The sequence below is a fragment of the Colossoma macropomum genome, unplaced genomic scaffold (assembly GCF_904425465.1).
Source record: "Colossoma macropomum unplaced genomic scaffold, Colossoma_macropomum, whole genome shotgun sequence".
NCBI classification, from domain to species: domain Eukaryota; kingdom Metazoa; phylum Chordata; class Actinopteri; order Characiformes; family Serrasalmidae; genus Colossoma; species Colossoma macropomum.
Genome location: NW_023494795.1, coordinates 31,920,325 through 31,947,668, shown reverse-complemented (window position 1 = coordinate 31,947,668; position 27,344 = coordinate 31,920,325). Strand labels below are relative to the sequence as shown.

At 39.2% G+C, this 27,344-nt stretch overlaps 1 protein-coding gene across 1 annotated transcript in view; it reads right to left on the bottom strand.

Annotated features, from left to right (window-relative positions):
• Positions 1 to 27,344, bottom strand: part of fut8b (fucosyltransferase 8b (alpha (1,6) fucosyltransferase)) — a 131,688-nt gene that overhangs the window by 7,860 nt on the left and 96,484 nt on the right. The window contains exons 5-7 of the mRNA XM_036582196.1: positions 24,950 to 25,064; positions 21,080 to 21,317; positions 8,223 to 8,469 (exon numbers count right to left, since the gene is read on the bottom strand). Coding sequence (XP_036438089.1) covers positions 8,223 to 8,469; positions 21,080 to 21,317; positions 24,950 to 25,064 — 600 coding nt within the window. The remainder of the gene's footprint in view (positions 1 to 8,222; positions 8,470 to 21,079; positions 21,318 to 24,949; positions 25,065 to 27,344) is intronic.

Genomic DNA, 27,344 nt, shown 5'->3' with positions numbered 1-27,344 from the left:
TATTTTGCACAGCGTCCCAACATTTTTAGAAATGAGGTTGCATTCAGCATATTGGAAACATCTGAAGTATTTTAAAGTTTATGTTTTATTTTTTTTTCCAACGTATTAAAACTTAGCAAATAAATAGAAACTGTGCACTAACATTTGCACATTAAAGTGTGTTCTCTGTAGAGGAACTGAATTATTAAAGTTGTTTGAGTTCATGATTAATTTTTTTCTCAAGGTTCATCATGTTTGGGCTCATCACAGTACCCAGGATACAGTAAAATCATCTACAGTAAAAACCAATAATATTATATCGGTATTCACTTTTACACCATGTTCCTCCCTCTTCTTCATCATACATGCTCTCTCTGTCCTTTACACACTCTCTTAATTTAATTCAGTTCACTTCAGATCAGCTGAGCTCAGCTCAATTCAATTCAATTCCATTTAATTTGTTTTTACTTTCATGACTGTGTTCAGCAGCGTGCTGCCAAAAAACAGTTGTAACAGAATTTAAAAAAAACAAAACACATTTTTTTTTTCTCACTTATACTTCCCTTTATCTTTCTGTTCTCTAACACTGCATTGCTCTATCTCTCCTTCTCTCCATCCATCCAGGCCTTCTTAGCATCCACCTATCGATACCCCCCCTTCTCCTCCTAAGACGCATTTTCACACTCTTTAGCTTCGCCCTTATACTCATCTGACTGACTCACTGACTCACAGATTGACTGACTGACTGAACTCGGCCTGGCGTGTCTGTACCAGGCTTGTGTTAACATATACAGAAAATCCCCCCGGTCTGACTAAACCGAGGATCCTCCAACACCTACGACAAGTGCTTTCTTTCATCTGGTCTCTTCTGCACAGTTTCCTTTCGAAGAGCACTAACTGTTGTATCTGTGGAGAGTGCAGCAGTATAAGAATGGCTGTGTTAGATCAATAACACTAACAGCTGGGTAATGGCTGCTGTGCACCTGTTTAGTGCATCGAGATTTGTGCAGATTCTCATTCATTCTTAGAGACAGTTTCCTGAAGTGCCTGACAGGTTTAACAAGGTCACTGAGTGGCACCATCTCCAAATACAGTCAGCTTAATGAGTTTATGATGACTAAGGTGAGAATATGATGACTATCACTAATTCTCAACTTTTATTTTCATGTTAACAACTCAGAATTTTTTTCTTCAAAAATTTTCAACATGTCACTGATCCAACTTGTAATTGGGACTTAATTATGACTTATTATTTATCAACGTCATACTCTTTGTAATTTTGTACAGGGTCATATCATGTTGCCATGTGAGAGCATTACTTACATAACTTAAATGGCCTCATTTGTACAAACCAATGTAGAATGCAAGGCCATCAAAAATGGAGATGATTCCCCAAGCATACGTGACAAAGTCAATAACTTTATCATTCTGTTGACAGACACTACATTTATCTGCCCCGTACAAAAAACAAAGACATCTCTATCTAGGGTTGTCTTGTAGAAAAGGAAACTGACACACTCTGTTAAAGTGGACCATCGCAGAGGGAAACGAGCATGACAGAAGAGTACATTAATAATGCATTATGAAATTTATAAGTAATGCATTGGTGTCTACTGAGAGACTGCTGCCTTTCTATAAGATTGCTGTTAAAAACCACAGTGAGCCTAGATTACGGGTTCCAATTGATCAGCTTTTCAATCCTTCACACCTGACCACTATAGGGGTCAGTAAAAGTGTGAGGTACTTCCTTATTCTTAAAAAACAGAAAATCATTGACTTCAGATGACATCCACTATATTTGTCCATTTCAATCATCTATCTATCTTTTTATTTATATACAAATATAGGATATATACATCCTACATTTGTCAATTTAACTGCTCTAAAGAATATTTTCTAATTACCGTTAAAACTGGATAATAGATAATTACATTATAAAAATTTAAGTATTAAATAGCATTAGTGAAGGTAGTTGATGATCTGGAAATAAAACACTTGTTTTATTGGATCATGATTGAGTCCTTGGGGATTTTTGGCTAAGCCCCAGCTCCTGGCATACCTCTGCAGTTATTCACTGCTCTTGATTGCTAGATTCTTGATTGCAGCAAAACCAGGTTTGCCACATATTTAAGTGAAAGATGTTAATTTGTCAGTTTCAGACTGTCTCTGACAGGCATGGTTTTCTCTGTGGTGTACCCCAAGGATGTACACTGGGTCCCCTCTCATTGTTTTGTTCATGCTGACACTGGGCCATATATACAGTGAATGTGTAGCTAATGTCCTTAGCTTTGCAGACAACACACAACACTCAATGGTTCTTTAGTAAAGACAGTGGTCCTATATAGAACCATAAACATTCAAAGAACAAAAGGCACAAAGTCATAGAACACAATCCTGGAAGTGGCTAACAAGCAAGACATACCAAGAGATGCACTGCCCAGCTAAGTTAGTGAGACAGACAGACAGACAGAGAGAGATGCACTGCCCAAGTACACATTTAAAATGATGGTTCTTCAAGGGTTCTTTATGAAAGAGTATGGTTCTATACAGGACCATTAACAATCAAAAAACTATAGTAAAATAGTTCTTCAGATCAATGCAGAATGTGTTTTTGTTGCTATATAGAACCATATACAACACATTCTCCAGCAATCTGAAGAACAATTTCACCATGCAAATAAGCATGCAAATGGTTCTATAAGTGTTTGTGGTTCTATATAGAACCACTGTGTTAACTAAAGAACCCCTCTCTTTTAAGAGTGTATATATTATGCATTATACCACAGCTAGTTCTGACCTCGCAATGTGACTGGCATCCTGAGGGTTTTGCATTGCGATACTTAATTTAGCACTAGATCAGAGCGATATTTCTTTGTGGAATGTAAATAATGAGTGTTTGTGTCATAATTGTGTCAAAATCTAATAATAATACTCCTGAGGTGGAGCTGTGCTGTGAGGAATCAGTGCTGTAGCATACCAGTGCCAATATCTCACAGTATAGCACCCTCTCTTGTGTTTTACTGGGTAATTATATTATATAATATACAATATACACTGATGTCTTCATAAAAGTCATAAATTAGTTATAAATCAGACAAATAATTTTTATTATTAAGTGCAAAAAGAGAAACAGTATACACTCAACAGCCACTTTATTGGGTACACTTACCATCTATCTACATTCGTTGTCCATTTTATCAGCTCCACTGACCATATAGGGGCACTTTGTAGTTGGACAATTACAGACTGTAGTCCATCTGTTTCTCTGCATACTTTGTTACCCTGTTCTTCAATGGTCAGGACCCTCACAGGACCACCTCAGAGCAGGCATTATTTGGGTGGTGGGTCATTCTCAGCACTTCAGTAACACTGATGTGGTGGTGATGTGTTAGTGGTGTTGTACTGGTACTAGTGGATCAGACACAGCAGTGCTGCTGGAGTTTTTAAAGACTTCAGTGTCACTGCTGGACTGAAAACCAAAAATATTCAGCCATACAGCGTCCAGTGGGCAGCATCCTGTGACCACTGATGAAGGACTGGAGGATGACCAACACAAACTGTGAATAGATGAGCTATCGTCTCTGACTCTATATTTACAAGGTGGACCAACGATGTAGGAGTGTCTAATGGAGTGGACAGTGAGTGGACACAGTGTTTAAAAACTCCAGCAGCACTGCTGTGTCTGATCCACTTACACCAGCACAACACACAATAACACACCACCACTATGTCAGTGTCACTGTAGTGCTGAGAATGACCCACCACCCAAATAATACCTGCTCTGTGAGGGTTCTGTGGAGGTCCTGACCATTGAAGAATGGAGTAATAAAGTATGCAGAGAAACAGATGGACTACAGTCTGTAACTGTAGAATTACAAAGTGCTCCTATATGGTCAGTGGACAGTAAAAGTAGATACAAAGAGGTGTTCCTAATAAAGTGCTCAGTGAATGTACAGTAAATTAGTAAGGCTCGTTTTCTTATTCTGGTTTTTATCATTTAGTGTTGTATGTACTTTTTTCCCTGTTTTGTACAGTTTTAAGCCAGTATGTTAAATTATTTAAAACCAACAAAGAAGTAGAAGAAGAAGTTCATTTATTAAAAATGAGCACTGGACAGAGCTCACAGGAGAGCTGTGGATAAATCAACTGCAAACTAACAAAAGCAAGAGCAGAGTGTAAAACTGGCTCTGCTCCAAAGAGTCCAGAGACTATATATATATATATATATATATATATATATATTTTTTTATATATATATATATATATATATATAAAATACCTGTTGACTTTTACATTGTGTGTAAACTTCATGATGAATGGACCCACAAAAATGATCCAGAATTACTAGGAAAGAAATCTGGTTCCATTGACTTACATTACAAGTAAACTATCTTTTTTCTTTTTCTGAGATATGAGGTTTAGTTACAACAACAGCGATATCTTCATCACATCCTGCTGACCCTGGCTCCACTGGCTCAGACTCTATATATTTGCTCTGGAGAGTTCTTCAGGAAGCAGTATGAAAAAATGACGTTGTTCCCTGAACTCCACAAAGCAGCTCCTACAGGGCCTGAACTGCACTGCTGAATGGAGTCTACTCTCACACTTTCATCACCAACACCCATCTTTTCACTCAGGTACCCAGTGGAGAGAGTGAGAGACTGAGAAAAGAATAAGAGACAGAGAGAGAGAGAGAGAGAGAGAGAGAGAGAGAGAGAGAGAGAGAGAGAGACAGAGAGAGCGAGGAAGAGAGAGAGAGAGAAAACAGAAATAACATGAAAGAGAGAAAAAGAGAGAATGAGAAAGAGAGAAAAAAAGAAAAGAGAGAGACTGAGAAAGAGAAAGGTGAGAGAGAAAGAGAATGAGAGAGCAAAAAAGGGGGAAGAAGAGAGACAAAGATAGAGACATTGACAGTAAGAAAGAGGAGAGAGAGAGATAAAGATAAAGAGCAGAGAAAGGATAGAGAAAAATGAGTTAGAAAAGAGAGAGAGCATAAAGAAAGTATAAAGTGAATGAGAAAAGGGAGACAGAGAATGAGAAAATGAGAGAAAGAAAAGAGAGAGACTGAGAAAGAGAAAATAGAGAGAGAGAGAAAGAAGCAGAGAGCAATAAAGGGGGTAAGGAGAGAGAAAGAGAAAAAAGAAATTGACAGAGAGAAGAGAGAGGATAAGAAAAAAGAGAAAGAGAGAAAAAAGAAGAAGAGAGAGAAGCAGAGAGACAGAGAGACAGAAAGGACAGAGAAATTGACAGTGAGAAAGAGGAGAGAGTAAGAGAGAAGGAAAGATAAAAGAGCAAAGAGGGACAGACAGAAACATGAGAGAAAAAATAGAGCACAGAGAAAGGATAAAGTAAATGAGAGAAAAAGGAGAGAGAGAATGAGAAAGAGAAAGGACAGAGAAAGGTGAGAGAAAAAGGCAGAGAAAGTGAGAGAGACAGAGAGAGAAAAGAGAGAGAGAGAGAGAGACAGAGGGAAGATAAGGGCTAAAAATACAAAAGGAGCTCTGAAAGAGGGAAATGAGTGATGAGGGTGGGAGCAGACGGAGAGAAATGGAGGGAAGCAGCAGAGGAAGACGTGAATAGATGGAGGATGGAGAGACAGAGATGGATAGCGTGGTGCACGGCGACAAGAGAGGAAGAGAGAGCAACACCATAAATGATTGAAGAAAAAAAAACAGCAGCAGCTGAATATGAGGAGAAGCGCAAGAACAGAAACGCTATCAAACATAAAACCACTTAAAACATAATAAAATCAGCTCCAACAAATGAACAACATTCCAGGAGCTGTGATGAAGCCAGAGCTGTAATCTAACAGTGACAGTTCAGCAGCCGGTCACTGCTGTCCACTCCTCTCTCTCTAAAGCTCACTCCTCTCTCTCTAAAGCTCACTCGCTCTCTCGTTATCTGTGAACTGATGCTGTGAGAGATTAACACTGAGACGTATGAGGAGACAGTGGAGAGACGGCTTCTGCTCCTCTCTAATCAACGGAGAGGGAAGATGAAGAAGGGGGAGGGTCCTCCTGCCACTGACCACTAATGATCAGGAGGATGAAAGTTTTTGAATTTTTGGAACAACTACAGTTGTATGCAAAAGTTTAGGCACCCTCAGTCAAATTCCATCTTGATGTTGATTTTCTGTGTGAAAATATATTTAAAGATCCTCTACAGAGAACACAGTTCTGCCCACTGTAATACACAATTACTGTTTATTTATTGAATTTAACATATTAAATGTGGGCTGTGCAAGTTATGGCACATGTTTTTTTCCCCAATATGTTAAACTCAGCAAATAAATAGAATTTGTGCACTAAAATTAGCAGAAAAAAAAGCTTAGTTTATTTTCTGTAGAGGATGTATTCACTCATTTTCACCTAGAACATCAGTAAAACATGTCATTTGACCAGGGTGTTCAAACTTTTGCATTTCCTCTTCTCTGTAATGGGATGATGACTTTACTCATTTAATTAAAGTGATAGTTTTGCAATAAATCTAATACACTGTTTTATTATTATTAAACTTATTCAATCAGCCAAGACATGCATGGTGTCTCAAGTTTGTTCCTTTAGTTTTGCACTGGAGCTGTGAGGCTACACACTTAAAAGTGATGGTTCTTCAAGTGTTCTATAGTAAAGAAAATGGTTCTATATAGAACTATTAACATTCAAAGAGCCCTTTGCATGATTGAATGGTTCTTTGCATTGTGAAAGTTTCTTCAGATTGATGGAGAATGTGCTCTACATGGTTCTATATGACACCAAAAAGGGTTCTTCTATTGTTACAAGCTTGACATCATGACAGTAGAAGAACCCCTTTGGGTTCTATATAGAGCCATTTTCAAAAAAGTTTTATATAGAACCATCTACAGCACATTCTCCATCAATCTGAAGAACGATTTCACAGTGCAAATAACTATTTAATCATATAAAAGGTTCTTTGAATGTTGTTGTATATGGTTCTATATACAATCCTTTTCCTTACTAAAGAACCTTTAAAGAACCACCTTTTTTAAGAATGTTGTTACAATAGAAGAACCCTTTTCAAAAAGGTTCTATATAGAACCATCTACAGCACAAGCTCCATCAGTCTGAGGAACCCTTTCATGTTGCAACGAACCATTTCATCATGCAAAGAGTTCTTTGAGTGTTCATATAGATTATACCATAAACCACAATTCATAGAGAATTATACCATTTTCTTTACTGAAGAACCCTTGAAGAAAATCATTTTAAGTGGTATAATGAAATGGTTCTTCAAAGGTTCTTTCCTAAAGGCAAGAGTTATGCAGACCATTTAAATGGTGCTTTGCATGCATAAATCCTGTTATATCTTCTTTAAAGAACCTTTTTTATATAGAACCCTTTTTTCTAAAAGTATTGCTAACAAATAATAGAGCTAAAAGCCACCAGGTTAGCATACCTAGTTCATCACATGCTCGTCTCAAACCATGTTGAGTTGTTTAAAGGGACATTTGGCAAAAATGAACAATTTAACCATCACTACCTCGGCTGTAAACATGCCTACTCGCCTCCTCCAGCAGGACCACAATAATCCAGTCTGAGGAATTTGAAAACCCTCTGATGATGCATCTCAAAGGTGGGAGGAAATCTTGAAAACTACGAGCTCTTTTGGTGTGGATTTTTGGAGGCAACCTGTTTGAAATGCTTTTTTCCTCACTAGCTGGCTATACAGAAGGATGGCTATATGACAAATTAGTACAATGCATGCTGGGTATTGTAGATAACACTGCAAATTCTCTCAAAGCGATGAGGCTGCATTGTAGAATATTTCATAACATGACAAATAAGATATTAAATGCTAGTTTTAGGCCTGAATTTCCATTCAATAATCTCAAATAGATTTGCTTATAATCAGGCTAAAAGCTCCATTTTTGTCGTTTTCCATTTTCTGCCAGAATTTGAAATCGCCAGCTGCTCTTTACATTGTGTCAGAATTTCATGATGAACAGGCCAAGAGAAGTGGTGCAAAATTACTTGAAATTAATCATTTCCTCAGTTACTTCCATTAAAAGATATGATTGTTTTTTCCTTCTTCTGTAAACGTACTTTTCTGGACAGGAGAAGGTTTTGTTCCAACAGAGATAGTTCCTATGTGTTTATCATGGACAGAAGTATGTCCCATGACTAAATACTGTAGTAGAGCTTACACTTTTACTCTTATATAATGACATCACTAGTCAGCATGACAATAAATATTAATAAACTGAATAAACATTGAAGTGCACTGACCCGATAATTGGATGTTTGAAGCCCAGTTTGACGCTGGCCTCCTGCATCTCCTTCTCCAGCCAGGCCTGCGGACGTACCAGATACTTCACAAACTGAGAAACCCACCAGACCGAAGGGTCGCCATGGAGACGCTGGAGCCGGGGGGCCAGGTCCTCCGGGATGGCCAGGGGCAGGTAGGGGGGCCTGGGGTGAAGACTGTCCACTATGGGCAGCTCCACCACCTGGATTTCCCGGTCATTATCCTCGCCTGGAGAGACAAAGAGAAGAAATTCACAAAGATTCATTTTAAGGCTGCTGATTCTCAGAAATGTTGAAACTCTGAGATGTCAGGGCGTTCATTCCTTGCCACCTACTTTTTCCTCTATAATACCTAAATAATCCACTCAGGATGCCACCATGTTTGTTTAGAGATGCTACTTTGACCTTCCAGTTTAAAAGGCAGTTTTGAGTTTTTAGTCTCTCCTCACTGAAGTAGAAGATCATGGTCTTTTAAGACTGGATATAACTGCTGGTGGCATTGCTAAGCCTACTGCTGAGTCTAGAGACTTCCCTATATGGAATTTAGATGAATGACATCATGGCTGTGATGTGAATCACCATAACACATCTACTGTAAACAAACCACAGTTGGGATGTCACTTATCATATCCCACTCATAAAAGCTGTTATGCTGATCACCAACAAAAGCAGCATTTGATGTGCTTTGGATGTTGGTAGGATGTTGGCTGCTAGGCCACCTCGAGCTGCTAGGAGGGGCCGGAGTGCGAGGACTGACTAATTAGGGCTGCGTGGTAGCAGCTGTGGGCACCCTACTTAAGGGGTGCTCACACGCTGCTTGGTGCTCAGCCTTGAGTTCATGGTGCTACATGCATGTTGCTCTGACTCAGCTGGCAACCCTGGTCTCTGTCTCAAGTTTTGAGTCTTTGCTTTTCACAAATTGCTCTCAAGGATAAGTATTTAAAAAATCTTCTGCGTGTGTTTCACTCTCCACGTTTAGGGAAGGAGCAAGGGTGAAATTTAAGAAGGGAATTTTTTTATTTCAGTTTTGGGGAGCTCTCAGTTTGGGTCATCCTTTTTTCAAGTCTTTAGTTAGCACAGCCATTGTCTCCTTTAATGACACACTGCATAGCATGTTAGTCTGGCAACGAGGTGAATGAGGGTTCAATCCCCCCGTGACTAGTTAACTTTCCTTATTTACTGCATTCCCTTTTTAATTTGTTGCTTTTCTGTTTGTTTGTTTGGTTGTTTGTTTTCCCCCTCTTAGCCTATATTGTTTTGAGTTGCACCAACTTTCAGTTGCACTTGAGGCCATCCTCTAGTATCCACCAGTTAGTTTGTCTCTTAGCGCTCCTGACTACTAACACAAGGGTCTTGAGTTCAATCCTCACTCAGAGCAAACCCCCGGGTGTGTTCCAGACCAGCTAAACCAGCTTAGATCAGCATGGAATTCATAATGGCCTGTGCTGTTTTTTTCAACAGGAACTGTAAAATACACACAGCTTTTCATTTACAATACCATGTCGGCATGTCACATTCAAATAATAACAACACTTAGACTTTTATAATTGTCGGGCTGAAGTCATCAGAGCATTGGTCACCAACCACCAATATGTAAGCTCTATCTAACATACCCTAACCTAACACTAATGCATCTAATCCAGCCAATCAAGGGCAAAAGCCGCATACTACTATACTACACATTCTATTCAAATGAATGCAGTTCTAATGGTAGTGAGCCATTCTTGACATTTGATGTTGGATGCAGCCAAGGCCAGATTGTGGTTGGAAATAAGGGCTGACCTCCAGGATCAGGGTTGGTGACCACTGCTTTAGAGACTCGCTGCTGCACTGTTCATTAAACCGGAGTGATGTATTTTTTTCTTCCCCTGTGAAACTGTACCATGCTAACAAGTAAATATAAGTTTCTTTCTGTCAACAAACTGTCATGTAAATATACATTAAACAGATGGTCTGACCTGCTGCTTGTCTCAATCTGGCATCCTTGTTAGTGCTGTAAAAGATGACAATTTAGATATGTTTCTGAGCCTTTCTGCTTTGGTAGGTGCTACAGCCTCTCCAGTCATTTGGCAGGAGAATAACAGTGAACTGAAGTGTGTTATTACTCACAGAAGAAAACATAATCACTGGCAAAAGGGGCTAAACACATGTCAAAACCCAAGCCTCCTCCCATTAGGCTGTGCTTGGTAAACCTCCACTGGGAGGTGGCCAGGGGGTGTCCTGCTTAGATGCCTGAACCACCTCAACTGGCTCCTGTGGAGGAGTAGCGGCTCCACTCTGAGCTCCTCCCGGATGAATGAGCTCCTCACCTTGTCAACTAGAGTGTAGCCTGCCACCCTGCGAAGAAAGCTCATTTCTACAGCTAGTTAGCTACAGCTAACTGCACTGAGTACGCTTTGAAAGAGTTCTGTGTCGAACCATGTCCGTGTTAAAATGCTATTGGAATGGTTGCTCTTTGTGTGCAGGCCAGTTTACACTGCAGGAGAAAAGAGTAGGAACCTGCGAGTGTCCAGCCTGCATTTAACAGTAAAGTATTTCTGCAGTGATTAATGCCACTATAAAACACATATGGAACGCTAAATCATGGGAGGCTAAAAGCTGCCATGTTTATATTTGACCTCGTCTCTTGGGAACAGTGTGACTGAATATAAAATCTATACAGCAGACATTAAGCCAAATGCTCAATATATCATCCTCTGCTCATAAATGCACAATGCTGATGAGTCGAACGTTATTTAAATACAGTGCCTAAGCAGGACTTACACAGAACTGCTCAGTCAGCTGAATAGAGGAGGTAATCACACGATTTGTATTGCAAGGAGCGAGCGGCATAGAAAGAGAGTGAGAGAGAGAAGGAGAGGGAGAGGGAGAGAGAAAGAAGGAAAAGGGAGGGGGAGAAAAGGAGCAAGAAAGAGTAAGAAAGATGAGAGATCTTGAGGGTGAGGGTGAGACCTAGGGGCAGGAGAGAGACAGAGAAAGTGAACGAAAGAAGGAAAAGAGAGGTAGAGAGAGCAAAGAGAGAAAGCGGAGAGAGAGTAAAGAGACGGGGGAAGAAAGGGGGAAAAGGCAGGGAAAGGGAGAAAGGAGAGAGAGTGGGAGGGAGAGATAGAAGGAAAATGAAGGGGAAGAAAAGGAAGAGCAAGAAAGTAAAAAAGATGAGATATAGAGGGTGAGGGTGAGACAGAGAGGGCAGGAGAGAGAGACAGGAACAATGAAAGAGAGAAGGAAAAGAGAGAGGTAGAGAGAGAAAGAGACAGAGAGAGAGTGGAGAAAGAGAGCAAAGAGAAAGTAGAGAAAGAGAGGGGAGAGAGAGTAGAGAGAGGAAGAGGGAGAGAGTGAGGGAGATGGAGGAGGGGGACAGACAGGAAAAAGGAGAAAGAGAGAGAGAGTGAGAGGGAGAGAGAAAGAAGGAAAAGGGAGAGGGGAGGAAGAGTGAGAGAGAAAGAAAGATGAGAGATATGGAGGGTGAGGGTGAGACAGAGAGTCAGGGAAAGAGAGAGACGAACAGTGAAAGCAAGAAGGAAAAGAGAGAGAGGTGGAAGAGAGAGAAAGGAACAGTGGAAGAAAGAAGGAAACGAGAGAGAGAGGTAGAAAGAGACAGCAAAGAGAGAGCAGAGAGTGAATAGAGAGAGAGAGAGAGAGAGAGAGGAGAGAGAGGGAGGGTGAAAGTGGGTTGAGTTTTATCACTCATATCCTCAAAGCTTGCTGTGAGAAACTTTCTGAATATTATATTGCAAGGTGACATCCTCTCTCTCTCTCTCTCTCTCTCTCTCTCTCTCTCTCTCTCTCGTCTTCTCTCTTAGGGGGTTTACTGTGAACAGCACTTGGCTGGGAGCAAAGGTCTGTTTGAAACTGATTAAAAAGGTAACTTAACTTCGAGAGAGAGAGAGATAGAGTGAGAGCGAGTTGGTTTGGTTGGTTTCTTTTAATTATCAGCAAAAATAAGCAAAAAAACAATATATCAATAAAAAAAGATGATGTCATAATTGGCTGGGAACCAATCAGCTGCTTGTTACTATGCACTAACAGTTACTGTACACTGTTTGTTGTTGTTGTTTAAAGACTCTCTATAATTGCTCTTTTTAATGATCCATGCAGTTGTTCCATACTGATAATACTCATCATATGCATCTGATGTATCACGCTGAAGACTTACATCTGTCTTAATAAGCTGTTATCAGGCCTTGTGTTCATCCTCAGAAAAACACAGTGTTTGTCTGCTAACTCCATCATCTGAACAGGCACAGACACTGAGCTGCTCTTATTTATGGTCAGTGCACTCGCCGCCAGAGCGCCACGTGTCAGTGTAGCAGTGAGAAATGACCAAAAACACTTTTCTGCATGGTCTTAGGGTTTAAGCTGGATTCTGCAGTGTGTTACAGCACTGTTTGAAAGTCGTGTCAATACTTTTTGTTGTTTTGTACACAGTTTGGGCTCAAATTTTACTTTTCGTCTTTATTACAGCTTCTTGTTTTTTTCACAAAATCTCAGTTTTTCAAAGAGATCTGCAGGCATATTTTTCCAAAGTTTAGTCTTAAAAGTTGGTTTAGAATTTTCTGCTTCTCACAATCCAAGTAATCCCAAACACATTCTATGATGTGGAGGTCTGGACTCTGTGGTGGCCAGTCCTTTGTTCTGAGAACACCAGCAGTTTACAATCCAATGCCAGACTTTAACTGCTGCACCATTTAAGGTGAAAGGGAAAATTTAAATAAGAAGCTGGTGAAGAACTAGCAAACTTCAGCTTTGGCACAGGTACCATAGACACTTTCAGTTCAATAAGTTACCTCTGCAATCTGATATCTAACATCCAGTTAACGTCCAAGTCCTGCCAGAAAATAAAAGCTTAAAAAATGATAAAGTCTGGAAATTCATTTTATTAACTTCAGTCAATCTTTTATAGCCTGTTTGGTCATTTTAGCTCCTGACTTCAACTTTTTTTGGAAATTTTACAAGAGTAGGGATGAAATCAGGAGTTTTAAAAAGCTTAATGCCCAGTGTCCCCAGTGTAAATTACACCTGCGATCTCGATACAAGTTGTATGAAATGACCAGGTGTAAACGCAGGGTCAAAGTAGCAGCTGACAATAATTAACAGTGCAGCTCAATTTAGCGCAGCAGTCACTGACTTGCTCAACAGAAGCCCACAGACACTTTACTCCACCACGTTGTTCCCTCACTTCCACATCAAATCAGTCACCCCCAGATACAGTGTACAGCTCCCATCCTAATTACGCCTCTTTCATACAGCAGCACCGGCTCTTAGAACTCAATCACTAACCAACGAAATAACCTCTCGTGAAAAGCATTCTCTCTACAGAATGAGCTCCAGAAACGAACAGCAGCAAACGAGGCTCCACAAACGAGCCGGGCCTTTGCGCACAAAGTGCAGGGCACCCGGGAGCATGCTCGGAATTTAAATTGGGAAGGCATCAAATATTTAACAGCAAAAAATATTCCCGAGTCCTGCTGTACTTATATAAGAACATTGGCAGCTCATGCGAGAGAGAGAAGAGAGAGAGAGGGAAAGAAAGGGGGGATGCGTTTTTTTCTACTTTTTTCTTGAGGCTGGAGCACTTCTGGCGAAGTGTCTCCGATAAGCGATTCCCCCAACAGCCCTAACCGCATTAATTAGGACACAAAGTGTAGAGAAAATTTCAGCTTGTCCTCAAATCCACACGAATAACTTACTGTCTGCATTTGTGCACGGTCTGAAGGAGTTCTACTGCTAATCTGATGGAAGTAAGCGTTTCTATAACGGAGAGAAAGTCTGTAATACAAGCTGTACAATACTTTGTCCAAACCCAACAGGACCCGACCAGTCAGAACGGATTTAGGCGTCATTTTCCAAATACGAGTCAGGCTCAGGTCGGGTTTCACCAGATTTTAACCTACAAATTTTAACAGACCCTGCAGTTCCCCCTGCTTTACACTTTCTACCTACTTCCATTATCTTAGAACAATCTGAAACCTTTTGTCTCAGTAGTCAATACCTTTTTTCTTCTGTAACATTGATGGAATGCATTTCAATAGAAATGTATACTGAATTAGTTCAAACTGCAGTCCCACAGTAAAAAAAAGAAGGATTCAGACATTCAAACATATTTAAAAAGGATTATTATCTGTTCAAATTTAAGGCATTAATAGAGATAGTAATAAGCTAAATATATACAAAATCATCATTTATAGCAGGGGTGTCAAACTCAACCACAAAAAGGGGGCAAATCTGTGGGCCAGAGGAAAAAAAAATCATTTCTAATAAATGTTGTGCTGTAACCCCAACTGACCATTGTTTATTCAAAATATGCAAAAACCTCAGCAGTAAAATATAGGCACTTGAAGTACACCTTGATATATGATATGATATATGATACATGATTTCTGAGCTGAGTTTTGGGTGTTTATATTGGCTGACCTGCAGCTGAAATGCAGCTAGTGTGGTGATATGACTGGTGTAGAATTGTGTAGAATTGAGGTGTAACCGCTGTCCCATATATTGCTGTTAGGTTAGGAGGGTCAGAGTGCACTTTTAAGTTGCATTGCATGCTGGGGACTGCAGTGCAGTGCACTGTGAAACAGGCTAATATTACCAGAAAGTTAAAATACTTTTGCGGGCCGGAAAGGATTGTGTCCTGATCTGTGTTTGACACACGGGATTGATTGGGTACTTTCTATGGGAGGTGTCTGTCCCAAACTGGGGCCGACTAGCCTGCCGAGCTCAGGGACTGAGCCACTTAGACCCAGCTAAAGACCCGCCCCATTTACCTCAGCCCTCCAATCATTGCTTAGCAACCGTTGCTAGCTGCATTTCAGCATGTACATATGTATTTTGGTCAAGAAATGTGCCTGTGTGACTTCTAAAATACACCCCAGACAATGACAGAGGACAGGACAGTGCTCTCTGACCATCTCCAAAGCTACAAATAAACTTTAATAAATGTCAGCTTTGGATTGGTCTATGTGGTAAACCTGTGTTTTCCTCCATTTGTGAGTCATTTCATTTTCATTACACTCATAGTTGGTAATATGGGCTAGTTTGACTTGAATAATAAGCGCATGACTTCACACAGGAGCTGAAAAGTTGATGCTGAGTGGATTCTTCAGCTAGATTACTGTTTTGTCCATGTTATCTCTGCAGTAAGTTAACTTTATTAATAAGAAAAAGCAAGCAGACTCAACTGAATACCAGTAGAGAGAGAGGTTGTGGCTTCAGTTTTGCACTGAGTGCAGCAGCAGGGCAAATTTCTTTCATTTTGCTGTTTTTAATGTATTGAAAGGCTGAATCCAGGGCTCTTGAAAACATCCAGGTAGTTATGTCAGTGGCTACGTCCTTCCAGAATGGCTGCATTGCATTTTGGGATGCAGTATATCACAGAGATAGCTCTTGCATCAAACTGAAATATTTGGCTGTAGTAGTGTGTTATCAGGATATCTTTGGCATTCTGGAGAAATTCATATTGTTCACACACTGCATACAACTTACTACTGTTGGGCAGAATCAATACGCAGGCCAGTGTGTGGTAGGCTGTTTCAAACACAGCCAGAGTTTTAGTCATGGGCAGAGCCTTGTTTTAGCCACACCCCTTCATTTTAGAGCGGGAAGTGAGACTGCGGTAATAGCCTTTTATGTACTGCTTGCATACTGATTGAGCCCAAAAGCAGTAAGCAGTATCAGACCACCAGAATGCCAAAGATACCCAGATGATTCACTACTCCGGCCAAATATTCCAGTACATGGAACAGTACTTAGTCTATTTAATAAAGTTGACAGTGATGTAAAGGGGAGTTCCACCAATTTTTCTAAATGTCTGCATAATTCAGTGGTTGAAATGTAAACAATGTCATTCAGAGTGGTTTGATGAGAAATGGTTCTTTTGTAGAGAAACTTACTGACTCAAATTTCTTTACAGTGGTGGTGATAGGAACCAGGGATCACAATGTCTACAACACAAATATAGCCATTTTATTTACTATCCAAAACCACCAACGTACAGTCTTCTGAAGTTTTTATATGTTGCTATATAAATGCTGATGATGGTAAAATAGTCGTAAATTAGTTTACCACTCAAACTACTGTAACTCATCTCAAAACTACTACAAAACAATGTCTCAGACATCAGGCTGAGTATTCATAACCAATTAATGTAATAACTTTCTGTGATGTAGCTTTTAGTGGCCTTAAACTCTTCAGACGTCTGGTTCCGAGTACTGCCGCTGTGAACAATTCTGACTTACTAAGTTTCTCTAGAATTAAGCATTTAAGTTTAACGCTTAAAACGATATAAGGCCTCTAGAGGTGCCAAACATGGGACACTGTAATGTACACTCTTGTACACTTCTATACTAAACCAAGATTAAGCTTTCCAGAAAGTATGGAAATATCAGCCCTAACTGTGTTGGATTATGATGCTATCAAATCCTGGCCAATTTATTTCATATGTTCTGGAACTCCATATTCAATTCACTGTCAGACATATTACAAGTGCCTGTTGACTCCTCTCCAATTACCGCACTCGTTGGAGTCTTTCCCGTCGCCCATTCTACATACAAATCCAATCTGGTGGTCTTTGTGACTCTCACAGCGAGCGGCTCATTCTGATGAACTGAAAAAAAAAACAAACATCTTCCCACACACATTGGATCAGACACGTACTGTATTTTCTGAAACTGGAAAAAATAAGGTCAAGGCTCCATAGCTTAATGTTATGAAGTGTGGGGGCCCCTTTAGCACAACTGAATAAATCAGAGCTCCAGGGTCTGTCAGACACAGATTAGGTTGAGTTAAAGTGACAAGTAAAGTTTATATTATTGTTTTTGTTTTACACGGTCGCCTCCTGCCTGGCACATGCATGTGCAACTAATATGGTAAATGGGCTGTGACACTTGCATGTCTACATTTGCATTGCAGTTGTCTATTTTATGTGGGCGCAGCTGGCTTTGTGGAGAGGTGTGAATTCACGGCAGGAGGTTCTGACCCCTCTCCTTTCGCTACTCATTGCTCACTAGCAGCTCAACACAGAATCACATTTCGCACACAGAGAAACAACAGTATAAAATACAAGTTATATAAAATATGTGTATATATATATACATATATATATATATATATATATATATATATATATATATATATATATGATTTATATATCGCTGCTTTGGGGAAAAAACCTTGTATCTCTATTTTTATCATTTTTCAGTTATTGACATAATTTGAAAATGCTTGTTCTTTAAATTGTGTGTAAATTTATGTAGAATGGACCAAATGAAATGGCCCTAAAACAACTTAAAAACGTAAAAAAGCCTGGTTCCATTGACTTACATTAAAATCATCAAAGTATGATTTTCCTTTGCCTGCTATCATTTTGGAGATATGGCGTTTTCTTCCGACAACAGCGATATGTGTATATACATATACATGTATGTATATATATATATGTATATATGTATGTATATATATATATATATATATGTATATGTATGTATATATATATATATATATATATATATATATATATATATATATAATTTGAGTACATTAATTACAACCCCATTTCCAAAAAAGTTGCTGTGCAAAAATGTAAATAAAAACAAAATGCAATTATGTGCAAATTATTTATGCCCTATATTTCATTGAAAATAGTACAAAGACAACATTTCAAATGTTGAAACTGAGACATTTTATTGTTTTTTGAAAATTTTTTGCCCATTTTGAATTTGATGCCAACCACTGCACGAGCAAGTAGTGCAACAATTCAAGAATAACGTTTCTCAACGTAAAATAGCAAAGAACTTGGGGATTTCATCATCTACGGTACATAATAACATTAAAAGATTCAGAAAATCTGGAGAAATCGCTGTATGCAAGGGACAAGGCCAAAAAAACAGTATTTGCTGGCCGTGATCTTTGGACCCCCAGGCGGCTCTGCATTAAAAACAGACATGATTCTGAAGTGGAAATCACTGCATGGGCTCAGGAACACTTATGAAAACCAGTGTCTGTGAAAACAGTTCATCACTGCATCCACAAATGTAAGTTAAAACTCTAAAACACAAAGAGGAAATTGTACATAAACAGGATCCAGAAATGCTGCCACCTTCTCTGGGCCTGAGCCCATCTAAAATGGACTGAGGGAAAGTGAAAAAGTGTCCATATTGTGTTTTTGAAATCTTTAATAAAGTCTCTTTTAAAAAGGAAAAGTGTCCTGTGGTCTGATGAATCAACATTTGATTTTTTTTGGAAATCATGGGATACAGACCACTCAGCTTGTTATCAAGTATTCTTTTAAACTGTGTATAAAAGTATAGGGGCGCATTAGTGCACGTGGCATGCGTAACGTGCACATTTGTGAAGTCACCATTAATGATGAACTACATATATGTGCATCCAGATGACGTCTTTTTCAGGGAAGGCATTGCTTAGCAAGACAATATCAAACCACATTCTGCATATATTACAACAGCATTGCTCTGTAGTAAAAGAGTCTGGGTCTAAACTGACCTGCTTGCAGTCCAGACCTCTTATGAAATGAAAAATATGACAAAGAAGAGCCTGAACTGTTGAACAGCTGAAGTCCCATATCGAACAGGAATTAAAAAACATTTTACTTTTAAAACTACAGCAATCGGTCTCCTCAGTTCCCAAATGCTTACAGAGTTTGTTAAAAGAAGAGGTGATGCAGCACAGTGGTAAATATGCCCCTGTCCCAACTTTTTTGGAACATGTTTTTGGCATCAAATTCAAAATGGCCATTTATTTTTGAAAAACAACAAAGTTTCTCAGTTTCTACCTTTGATTTGTTGTCTTTGTACTATTTTCCTTTAAATTCTCCATTTTGTTTTTATTTACCTTCTGCACAGCGTCCCAACTTTTTTAAAAGTGGGGCTGTAAAAATGTCCCAAGCAATTTCCAGTCTTTCAGCAGAATGGCCACTGCAGAGAGAGAGAGGGGAGAAAAATAATAACAAATTTATTCATCATGAATTTATTCATTCAATGCTGTAATTTACCCACGCTATCATCACAAATACCAGGTTTTTGTTCAGCACGTCGGGTGACAATGGGCTGCTTTGTGTAGGTTTCGGACCGGTCCAGTTCAGACAAAATTTTTCTGGCTCAGGTCGGGTTTGGGCAAGTCTGTGATAATTTGTGTAAGCACTTTGTACAATGCTAATTGATAGGGCATACGCTTCCATTAGATAAATCTAAACAAGCAAACTTCAGACACCAAACATGTCTTGGCTGATAGACTACATTTTGTACAATGGGTAAAATGTATAAATACATTTTTTGCTGAATTATCACTTTAATAACCCATGCAGGTGCACATGTAGGTGGAAGCTGTAGATAAAACTCTGAACATTGGTGCTTAGCGGAGGGCAGGAGATACACTATCACATGTTTTGTCAGCAAATGTATGTTGTGCCTTTCTCTGGCAGTTCAGACGTGTCTCAGTCTCCTCTGAGCTACAGTTCAGTTTGCACACTGCAGCTGAGAGATTAGCATTAGAGGACAATACTAAAGCCATGAAAGAGTGCAGGAGAGAGAGAGTGCAGAGGACAAAGAGAGAAAGCCAGAGAATACAGAGAGAAGACTGGGGACTTCTGGAATAAAGAGATGTGGAAAACAAAAGGACAGAGAAAGCACAGAGAGCGAGCGAGAGAGAGAGAGAGAGAGAGAGAGAGGAAAGACTACAGACTCTACTGAGACCTTTTAAAATCATTTTGAAGAAAAAGATGATACCTAAAATATCATGGCAAATAATAAATTCCCCACCAGGCTGATATCTCTATTCCATCTCACAGAGGAGTTATTTCACTCTGCCAGTGTCAGTGCTGCTCATATTTTGACTAAGTACGTCAAGTCCATGAGTTATTACTCTTCACAAAAAAGAGTTTCCACAAGGAAATATTGGTGCCGGTCACTGTGTTCAAGAATGATTCACTTTGCCAAACAAAGTGAATGAGAAAAAAAAAAAATCGCTGTTATATATATATCTCCAAAATGATAACTTTAAAGGAGAAGGAAAAAACCTACTGTACTTTTAATGTAAGTCAATGGAACCAGACTTTTTTCCAAGTCATTTTGGGCTGTTTCTTTTGGTTCAATTATCCTGAAATGTACAGACAATGTAAAAGACAACAAGCATTTTCAAATTACTTCAAAAACTGAAAAATGGCAAAAATGGAGATACAAGGTTTAGTTTCGGCAGCAGCGATATGCAGTAGTAGTGAAGATACATGGCCGAGCTGATCTCCCAATTTGAATAACTTGAATCCAAAGGAAAATTATGAGGAAATTTTGAGAAATTCTGAGTCGTTCAAAGGGAACCTCGTAACCTTACGGAGGGAAAATTGTCCAAGAGTAATACGGCCGCAGAACCTTAACATCTCAGAATTTCTTCGGAGAACCCCTTATGCTACACTACGTACAGTATAGCAGTATGCATTTTTGGATGCAGCCATAATATTGTAGCGTTGAGTGCTATTAAAGGAGTTTTCACACAGATCATGGTGCTTTATTATCCAGCTGCCTTTGGCCACAGCTATGCTGTACGTAGGCTTAGTTTTCTCTAACAGCTCACTTGCTACTCAGCTCACATCTTACTCATCACCTCTAGACTGACTGTCAGTTCTTTCTGCTCTACACACATACCCCACCAGTCAAAAATAGCCCCACCTTCACAATAAGAGTCCTTGGAAGAATAGCCACATGAATAAATGTGAATAAAATAACATTTCAAAAGCATTTGTTGAACATGCTACAATATAATAATAATTATTATATACAAAGTATTAGAGAGTGAAGGATGAGTACATTGAACAGAGCCCTGCCCCTGCCTACCTGACCAGTGTCTGGTGGACGCTCCTGTGCGGTCAGTGCAGGTATCGCTGACCGGCCTGAAGACGGTCTCCCAGCCGTTGTTGGCATAGCGCCAGTTGTGCGACTCGAGGATGAGTGTGCGCTGGGTGCCGTAAGCGATCATAAAGCAGTAAACCACATGGTGCAGCTGGCAGCCATAACCACAGCCCTTATTAATATTACACACCAACTTCCGCGCTTTACTGCAGTCAGGGGGATTCTGGGAGAGAACAGAGAGAGAAAGAGAGCGAGAGAGATAAAGACTTTAAAGGGCAATTCCACAGATTTCTCTGCATTTCTGCATAATTAGTGAAGATGAAGGCAGTCATTCAGAGCAGTTTGGCCTGAAATGCTCCATTTCAGAAAAACATAGAAAATTGTTCACAGTGGTGGTGATAGGAACCAGACGCATGCAGAACACTATCAGGCGTAATAGTACCCAAAGAAAACCACTATTTTGCCATCAGCATTCCATATAAAACTCAGAAGACTTGTGTAGGTTCACTGGTGGTTTCGGATAAATAAAATGTCTATATTTGTGTTGTAGTCTCCCACGACCCAGGAGGATAAGAGGCTTAGAAGGTGTGTGTGTGTGTGTGTGTGTGTGTGTGTGTGTTTGTGTGAGTGTGTGTGTGTGTGTGTTGTAGTCATGGTGACCCCTGGTTCCTATCACCACCACTGTAAAGAAATCTGAGTCTATCTGAGATTATCAGCTTACATGGTCTTAAACTCTGTCACACAAAATGTCTCATAATGTCTTTTTTTCCTATAACCGATTAAAATTTGCCCCCAGAGTAGTTGGTGAGTGTGCATGTCCATGTTAGACTTAGTAAAATGCATCAGCATGTGTAATTGGAGCTTTCTGTGTGCTACTGTATTTCCTATCACTGTATAAAAGAAGCTCCATGCTGCTTTTATTGTTGGTGCACTGTTATAGTTTTAGACCTAGCGTGCACTCACATTCAGAACACAATTCACATAGCTATGAAAACACCTATTATTGATCTGTTTCATCAGAGGAACAACAAAAAACAAGCAAGTGTGGAGTATATTCTAACATATGTGTTTGCTTGTTTAAAATGGTAGTTTGTGACACAAACCATAAAAAAATGTATGGCTTTGTTAGATCATGCAATAACAGCAGTAGGCATAGGTGCATTTCCTGAAGAAATTGGAGAGTGATTGGGACCATCCCAGGTGGTTGCTAAGGTGTTGCTAGGTAGTTACTGTGGTATCTCCGGTGGTTGCTAAGGTGTTGCTAGATAGTCGCTGTGGTATCACAGGTGGTTGCTATGGTATCTCAGGTGGTTGCTAAAGTGTAAACAACCGTTGTACAATCCATCCAATCAAAAAGCTGCATACACGCACAATATTCCTGATCAGACTGAACATTCCAGAGTCCCTGAATTTTAAAAACTGTGGTAAGAGTTCACTACTACTGCTACTACTACTACTAATAATAATAGTAATAATTGTTCAGGCCAAAACATTATTTAAAGTATTCCTCTCAGACATCAGGCAGTGTATTCATAACTATTTCCTAAAATAACTTCCTGAGAAGGAGCACCAAACCATTCTGAATGACTTTGTTTACACATTGACTATTTAATTATGCAGAAATTTTGATGTGAATGGAAGTTAAATCAAAGAAAGGGTTGTCTTTGACTTTTACACAGTACTGTAATATACATAAGTCATTTTAATATTACCTATAGTGTGTGTGTGGATGAGCTGAATAACTGCAGAGTGCTCTGTGAAGTGCTGATGATACTGCTGAAGTGGGCGGCTCACACCTATCAAGATTCCCACCATCAAATGAACATCTCAGCCTGTGTTTGTTTTAGAACAGAGGTGTAATGGATTTCCCTCCTAATTAAACTGCAATGTGTTGGGTGTGTAGCTGTCCGTGGGGCGGATGTGTGGGAAGCGGGTGGAGGGATGGGAAAGTGTGTGAGATGCTGAAAGTGCTGCATCTGCATTACAGCGAGGCTGAGTGGCTCAGCATTACCCTCATTACAGCACTACTGTCTCATCAAATAAACCCTCAGCGCTTATTCACAGCTTAGTGCTAATGAAGCGCTCTTTCTTTCAAATATCATTTGCCAAGAAAAGAAAAGAGAAATATATAAACTATGCAGCTGAAAACGTCTCCTGGTAGGCTGACAGGGCTGGGAAAAATACTTTGAAAGAGTAGCAATGGCTAAATAATTAATACACGGTCCTAAATGTATTCAGTAACATATTCTGTTACAATAAATAAAAAAGTAACATATTCCATATTAGCGCCCGGACTCTTTTAATAAGGAGCAATGCTGTTGTAATACATGCAGAATGTGGTTTGACATTGTCTTGCGCAAATAATCAAGGCCATCCCTGAAAAAGATGTTGTCTGGATGGCAGCATATGTTGCCAAAGCATGTATATATATCGTCCAGCATTAATGGTGCCTTCACAGATGTGCCAGTCACCCATGCCATGTGCACTAATGCACCCTCATATCCTCACGGATGCAGGCTTTTGAACTGTGCACTGATAACAAGCTGAGTGGTCTTTAGCGCGGAGGACACAGTGTCCATGATTTCCAAAAAGAAATTCAAATGTTGATTTGTCGGACCACAGGACACTTTTCCACTTCACCCTCAGTCCATTTTAAATGAGCTTGGGCCCAGAGAAGGTGGCAGCATTCCTGGATCCTGTTTATATATAGTTTCTTCTTTGTGTTTAAAAGTTTTAATTAGCATTTGTGGATGCAGTGATGAACTGTTTTCACAGACAGTGTTTTTCAGAAGTGTTTCTGAGCCCATGCAGTGATTTCCTCTATCAGGTCTGTTTTTAATAAAGTGCCGCCAGATGGCCCAAAGATCATGGCCAGCAAATACTGGTTTTTAGCCTTGTCCCTTACATACAGAGATTTCTCCAGATCCTCTTAATCTTTTAATGTTATTATGTACTGTAGGTGATGAAAAGCAAAAGTTCTTTGATATTTTATGTTGAGAAACGTTATTCTTGAATTGTTGCACTATTTGATCGTGCAGTCTTTCACAGAGTGGTGGACCCCTCCTCATCTTTATTTCTGAAAGACTCCGCCTCTCTGAGATGCTCTTTTTATACCCAATCATGTTATTGACCTGTTGCCAATTAACCACCAGGTGTTTTTTTAGCCTTACACAACTTTACCAGCCTTTTGTTACTGCTATCCCAACGTTTTTGGAATGTGTGCTGGCATCAAATTCAAAATCGGCATATATTTTTCAAAAAACAATAAAATGTCTCAGTTTCAACATTTGAAATGTTGTCTTTGAAGCATTTTCAATGAAATATAGGATTTAAATGATTTGCACATCATTGCTTTTTGTTTTATTTACATTTTTCACATTTTCAAAGCCCCCAAATTCTATGTTTTATTGATTTTCTAAGTGAAAATAAGTTAACACACCCTCTACAGAGAACACGCTTATACACATTTTAATGTACAATTATAGTTTTGTTACTAAGTTTAACACAAATCTCCTAAATTTAGTTTTATATTTTTTTTCCAAGAGTACAAATCGTCACTAAACTTTGCAGAAAAATACCATATTTAAGTGTGTTCGCTGAAGAGGATATGTTAACTTATTTCCATTTAGAAAAATCAACAAAACATGTAAACAGCGGTGTTCAAAGTTTTGCATAAGTCTTCATTGGATTAAAATGAAGCAAAAGAAAATAAGAGTTGAGAGGGACAAAAGCAGTTTTCCTTCATTCAGATCTTATAGCTTAAATTTAGTTCTCAGGCTTGGAACAGACAGGGAAAAGAATGTAAACTGAATTTTTCTTAAACCCCTCTATCCCAGCATGCACTGGGATTGGTACCTGTAGATAAGATATCCTGTTCTGAACCAGGATGGACAGATCCTTCGCCTCCTTCTCTCTCCACTCTCCAGCTCCGTCTGCCTGGCTGAGGTAGTGCAGGTCCGTCATGATGGACCTGAAAAATATTTACAAACAAAATTATTTATCCACCTTAGCAAATCTGCTCAGTTTATTCTGCTGACATTTTAGCAGTTTTGCACTGTATACCAGCTCTAAATACCAAGCACATCTTCAAACTTCAACAGTACTTTTCCTATATAACACATATGTGTGTGAGTACAGCACTGCAAACCAGTGGAATATTCTGCTATCAATAAACATGTGTGGTTTTGTGGTAAACTGAGATATTAAATATTTCTGATGCTCTAAAATCAGAAAGAGGGCACATCACATTTTGGATTTTGCCATATAATGTTTTAAAAATTTGGACAAGAACAAGCCTTTATCTCCAATAATGCTTCTCATCTAAAGCGATTGTGAGTTAGTAGTAACTGCTGTATAAAACATATTATTACATTATTGAGATTGTATTATGTTTATGAACTATTATTATGAACTATAAGGAAAAGGAAAAAAGAGAGAGACAACCAAACCCAGCCCTATTCTTAAAAGGGAATTCCACCGACTTTCCAAAATGCCTGCATAATTCAGTGGTTGTGATGTAAACAGAGTGATTCAAAGTGGTTTGGTATGAAATGGCTCAGATGTTGATGATGGTGAAATAGTAGAAAATATTAAATTACAATTTTCTTTGGAAAGGATTCTGCCTTATAACACTCTGCATGGGCCTCTCCAACATGAATTAAGTTAAAAATACGTTTTAGACCAAAAACTTTTAGAGGTGGACGTCTGGTTCCTATCACCACCGCTGTGAACAATTTTGACTCAGTTAGTTTCTCTAGAACAGAACTTTTCACACCAAACCACTCTGAATGACCTTGTTTACATCTTAACCACTTAATTACTGAGAAATTCTGGAGAAATTTTGAGAAATTGGTGGAATGCTTCTTTAACCTCAGCAACCAAAAGACCAGTTTTGGGCAGTTTTTGAAAGCTACAGCTTTAAGAGGTAAAAAGTATCTTTTCTCATGGAGATCAGAATAATAAGCCTTATTCACCAAAATCCTCCTAAGTTTGTTCTTAAATGTTTTCTTGAGAAAAACAAATCCCAAATAAGAAAACACTGGTGAGTGTCAGAATCTTCGTGAAAACTGCGTAAATGAGTTTTAAGAAGAAATTTCTTCTTAAGAATGGTTGGTGAATGAGGCCAAGTGTCCACTGAACACTCATGATTTCATCAACCTACACCCCACAAAGAGACACAAATACACATACACACTCTGTCTTGCTCATCCATGCGACCCATGCCGGTGGGAGTAGCAGTGAGAAATCAGATTGTTGTTTTGTAAGTGTGTTTTCTCAACCGTGTCCAACACACGTTTAACTCGTCCCATCACGCACTCGTCTAACGTCTTTCTCCTGCATGCTAAATTAGGGTGCCATCTGTTCACTCTACATATAGGCAAAGGCAATAAGGCACCTGTTGAAGCCCTACTCTTATTAAGGTTTCAGTCTTAAAGGAATAGTTTGGAGAAAAATCAATGTACGCCAAATGTTGTCAATCAGCTAAGACAAATTTGATGTCTGAAGTTTAGTTTTGCACTGGAGCTACAAGGTTAATGTCATGGTCAAATTCCATATTTGTACGTGGAAATATATGTGAAAATAAGTTAACACATTGACTTAATGTAAAGATTTAAGACGAACATCAATAATTTGGGCAGGAATTGACTTATTTGCATTTATAATCACTCCAGCTGGTTTTCTGATATGTTTAATCTGCAATGAGAACCAGTCACTAAAAAGTAACAAAGCTGAAGTCAGTTTCTCATTCGCCAGGTTCTCATTCGAATTGTCCCGTTCCGACCTTAAATAGTGCAGCAGTTACATTCTGGCGCCTCAGGCACAATTTCAGGTGGAATGGGACAATTCAAACAAGAGGCCGGCGAATGAGAAGCGACTTCAGCCTTGTAAAAAAGTTGAAATAAAAGAAATATTTTACTAGAAACTGTTCTACTTTTGAAGAAAAGTTCCTGCTGGAGATGTGAGAAAAACAGCTATATCTGAGCTAAAGCTTAAAGCAGAGCAAAGTAAGTCTGCATTTTCATTTATATTATATTTTTAGCCTATACTAGCACATTAGCACATACTGAGACATATTTACAGCCAAGATGGTAAAATGGACAAAAAATATTGTGGCTCCTTGATTTTTCTTGAAAGAACAAAATGGCTCTTCTTAACATCTGGGTTGCCGACCCCCACTATAGAGGAACTTATGTTCACTTAGAAAATCAAAAAACAACCAGGGTGCTCCAACATTTGTATATGACAGCAG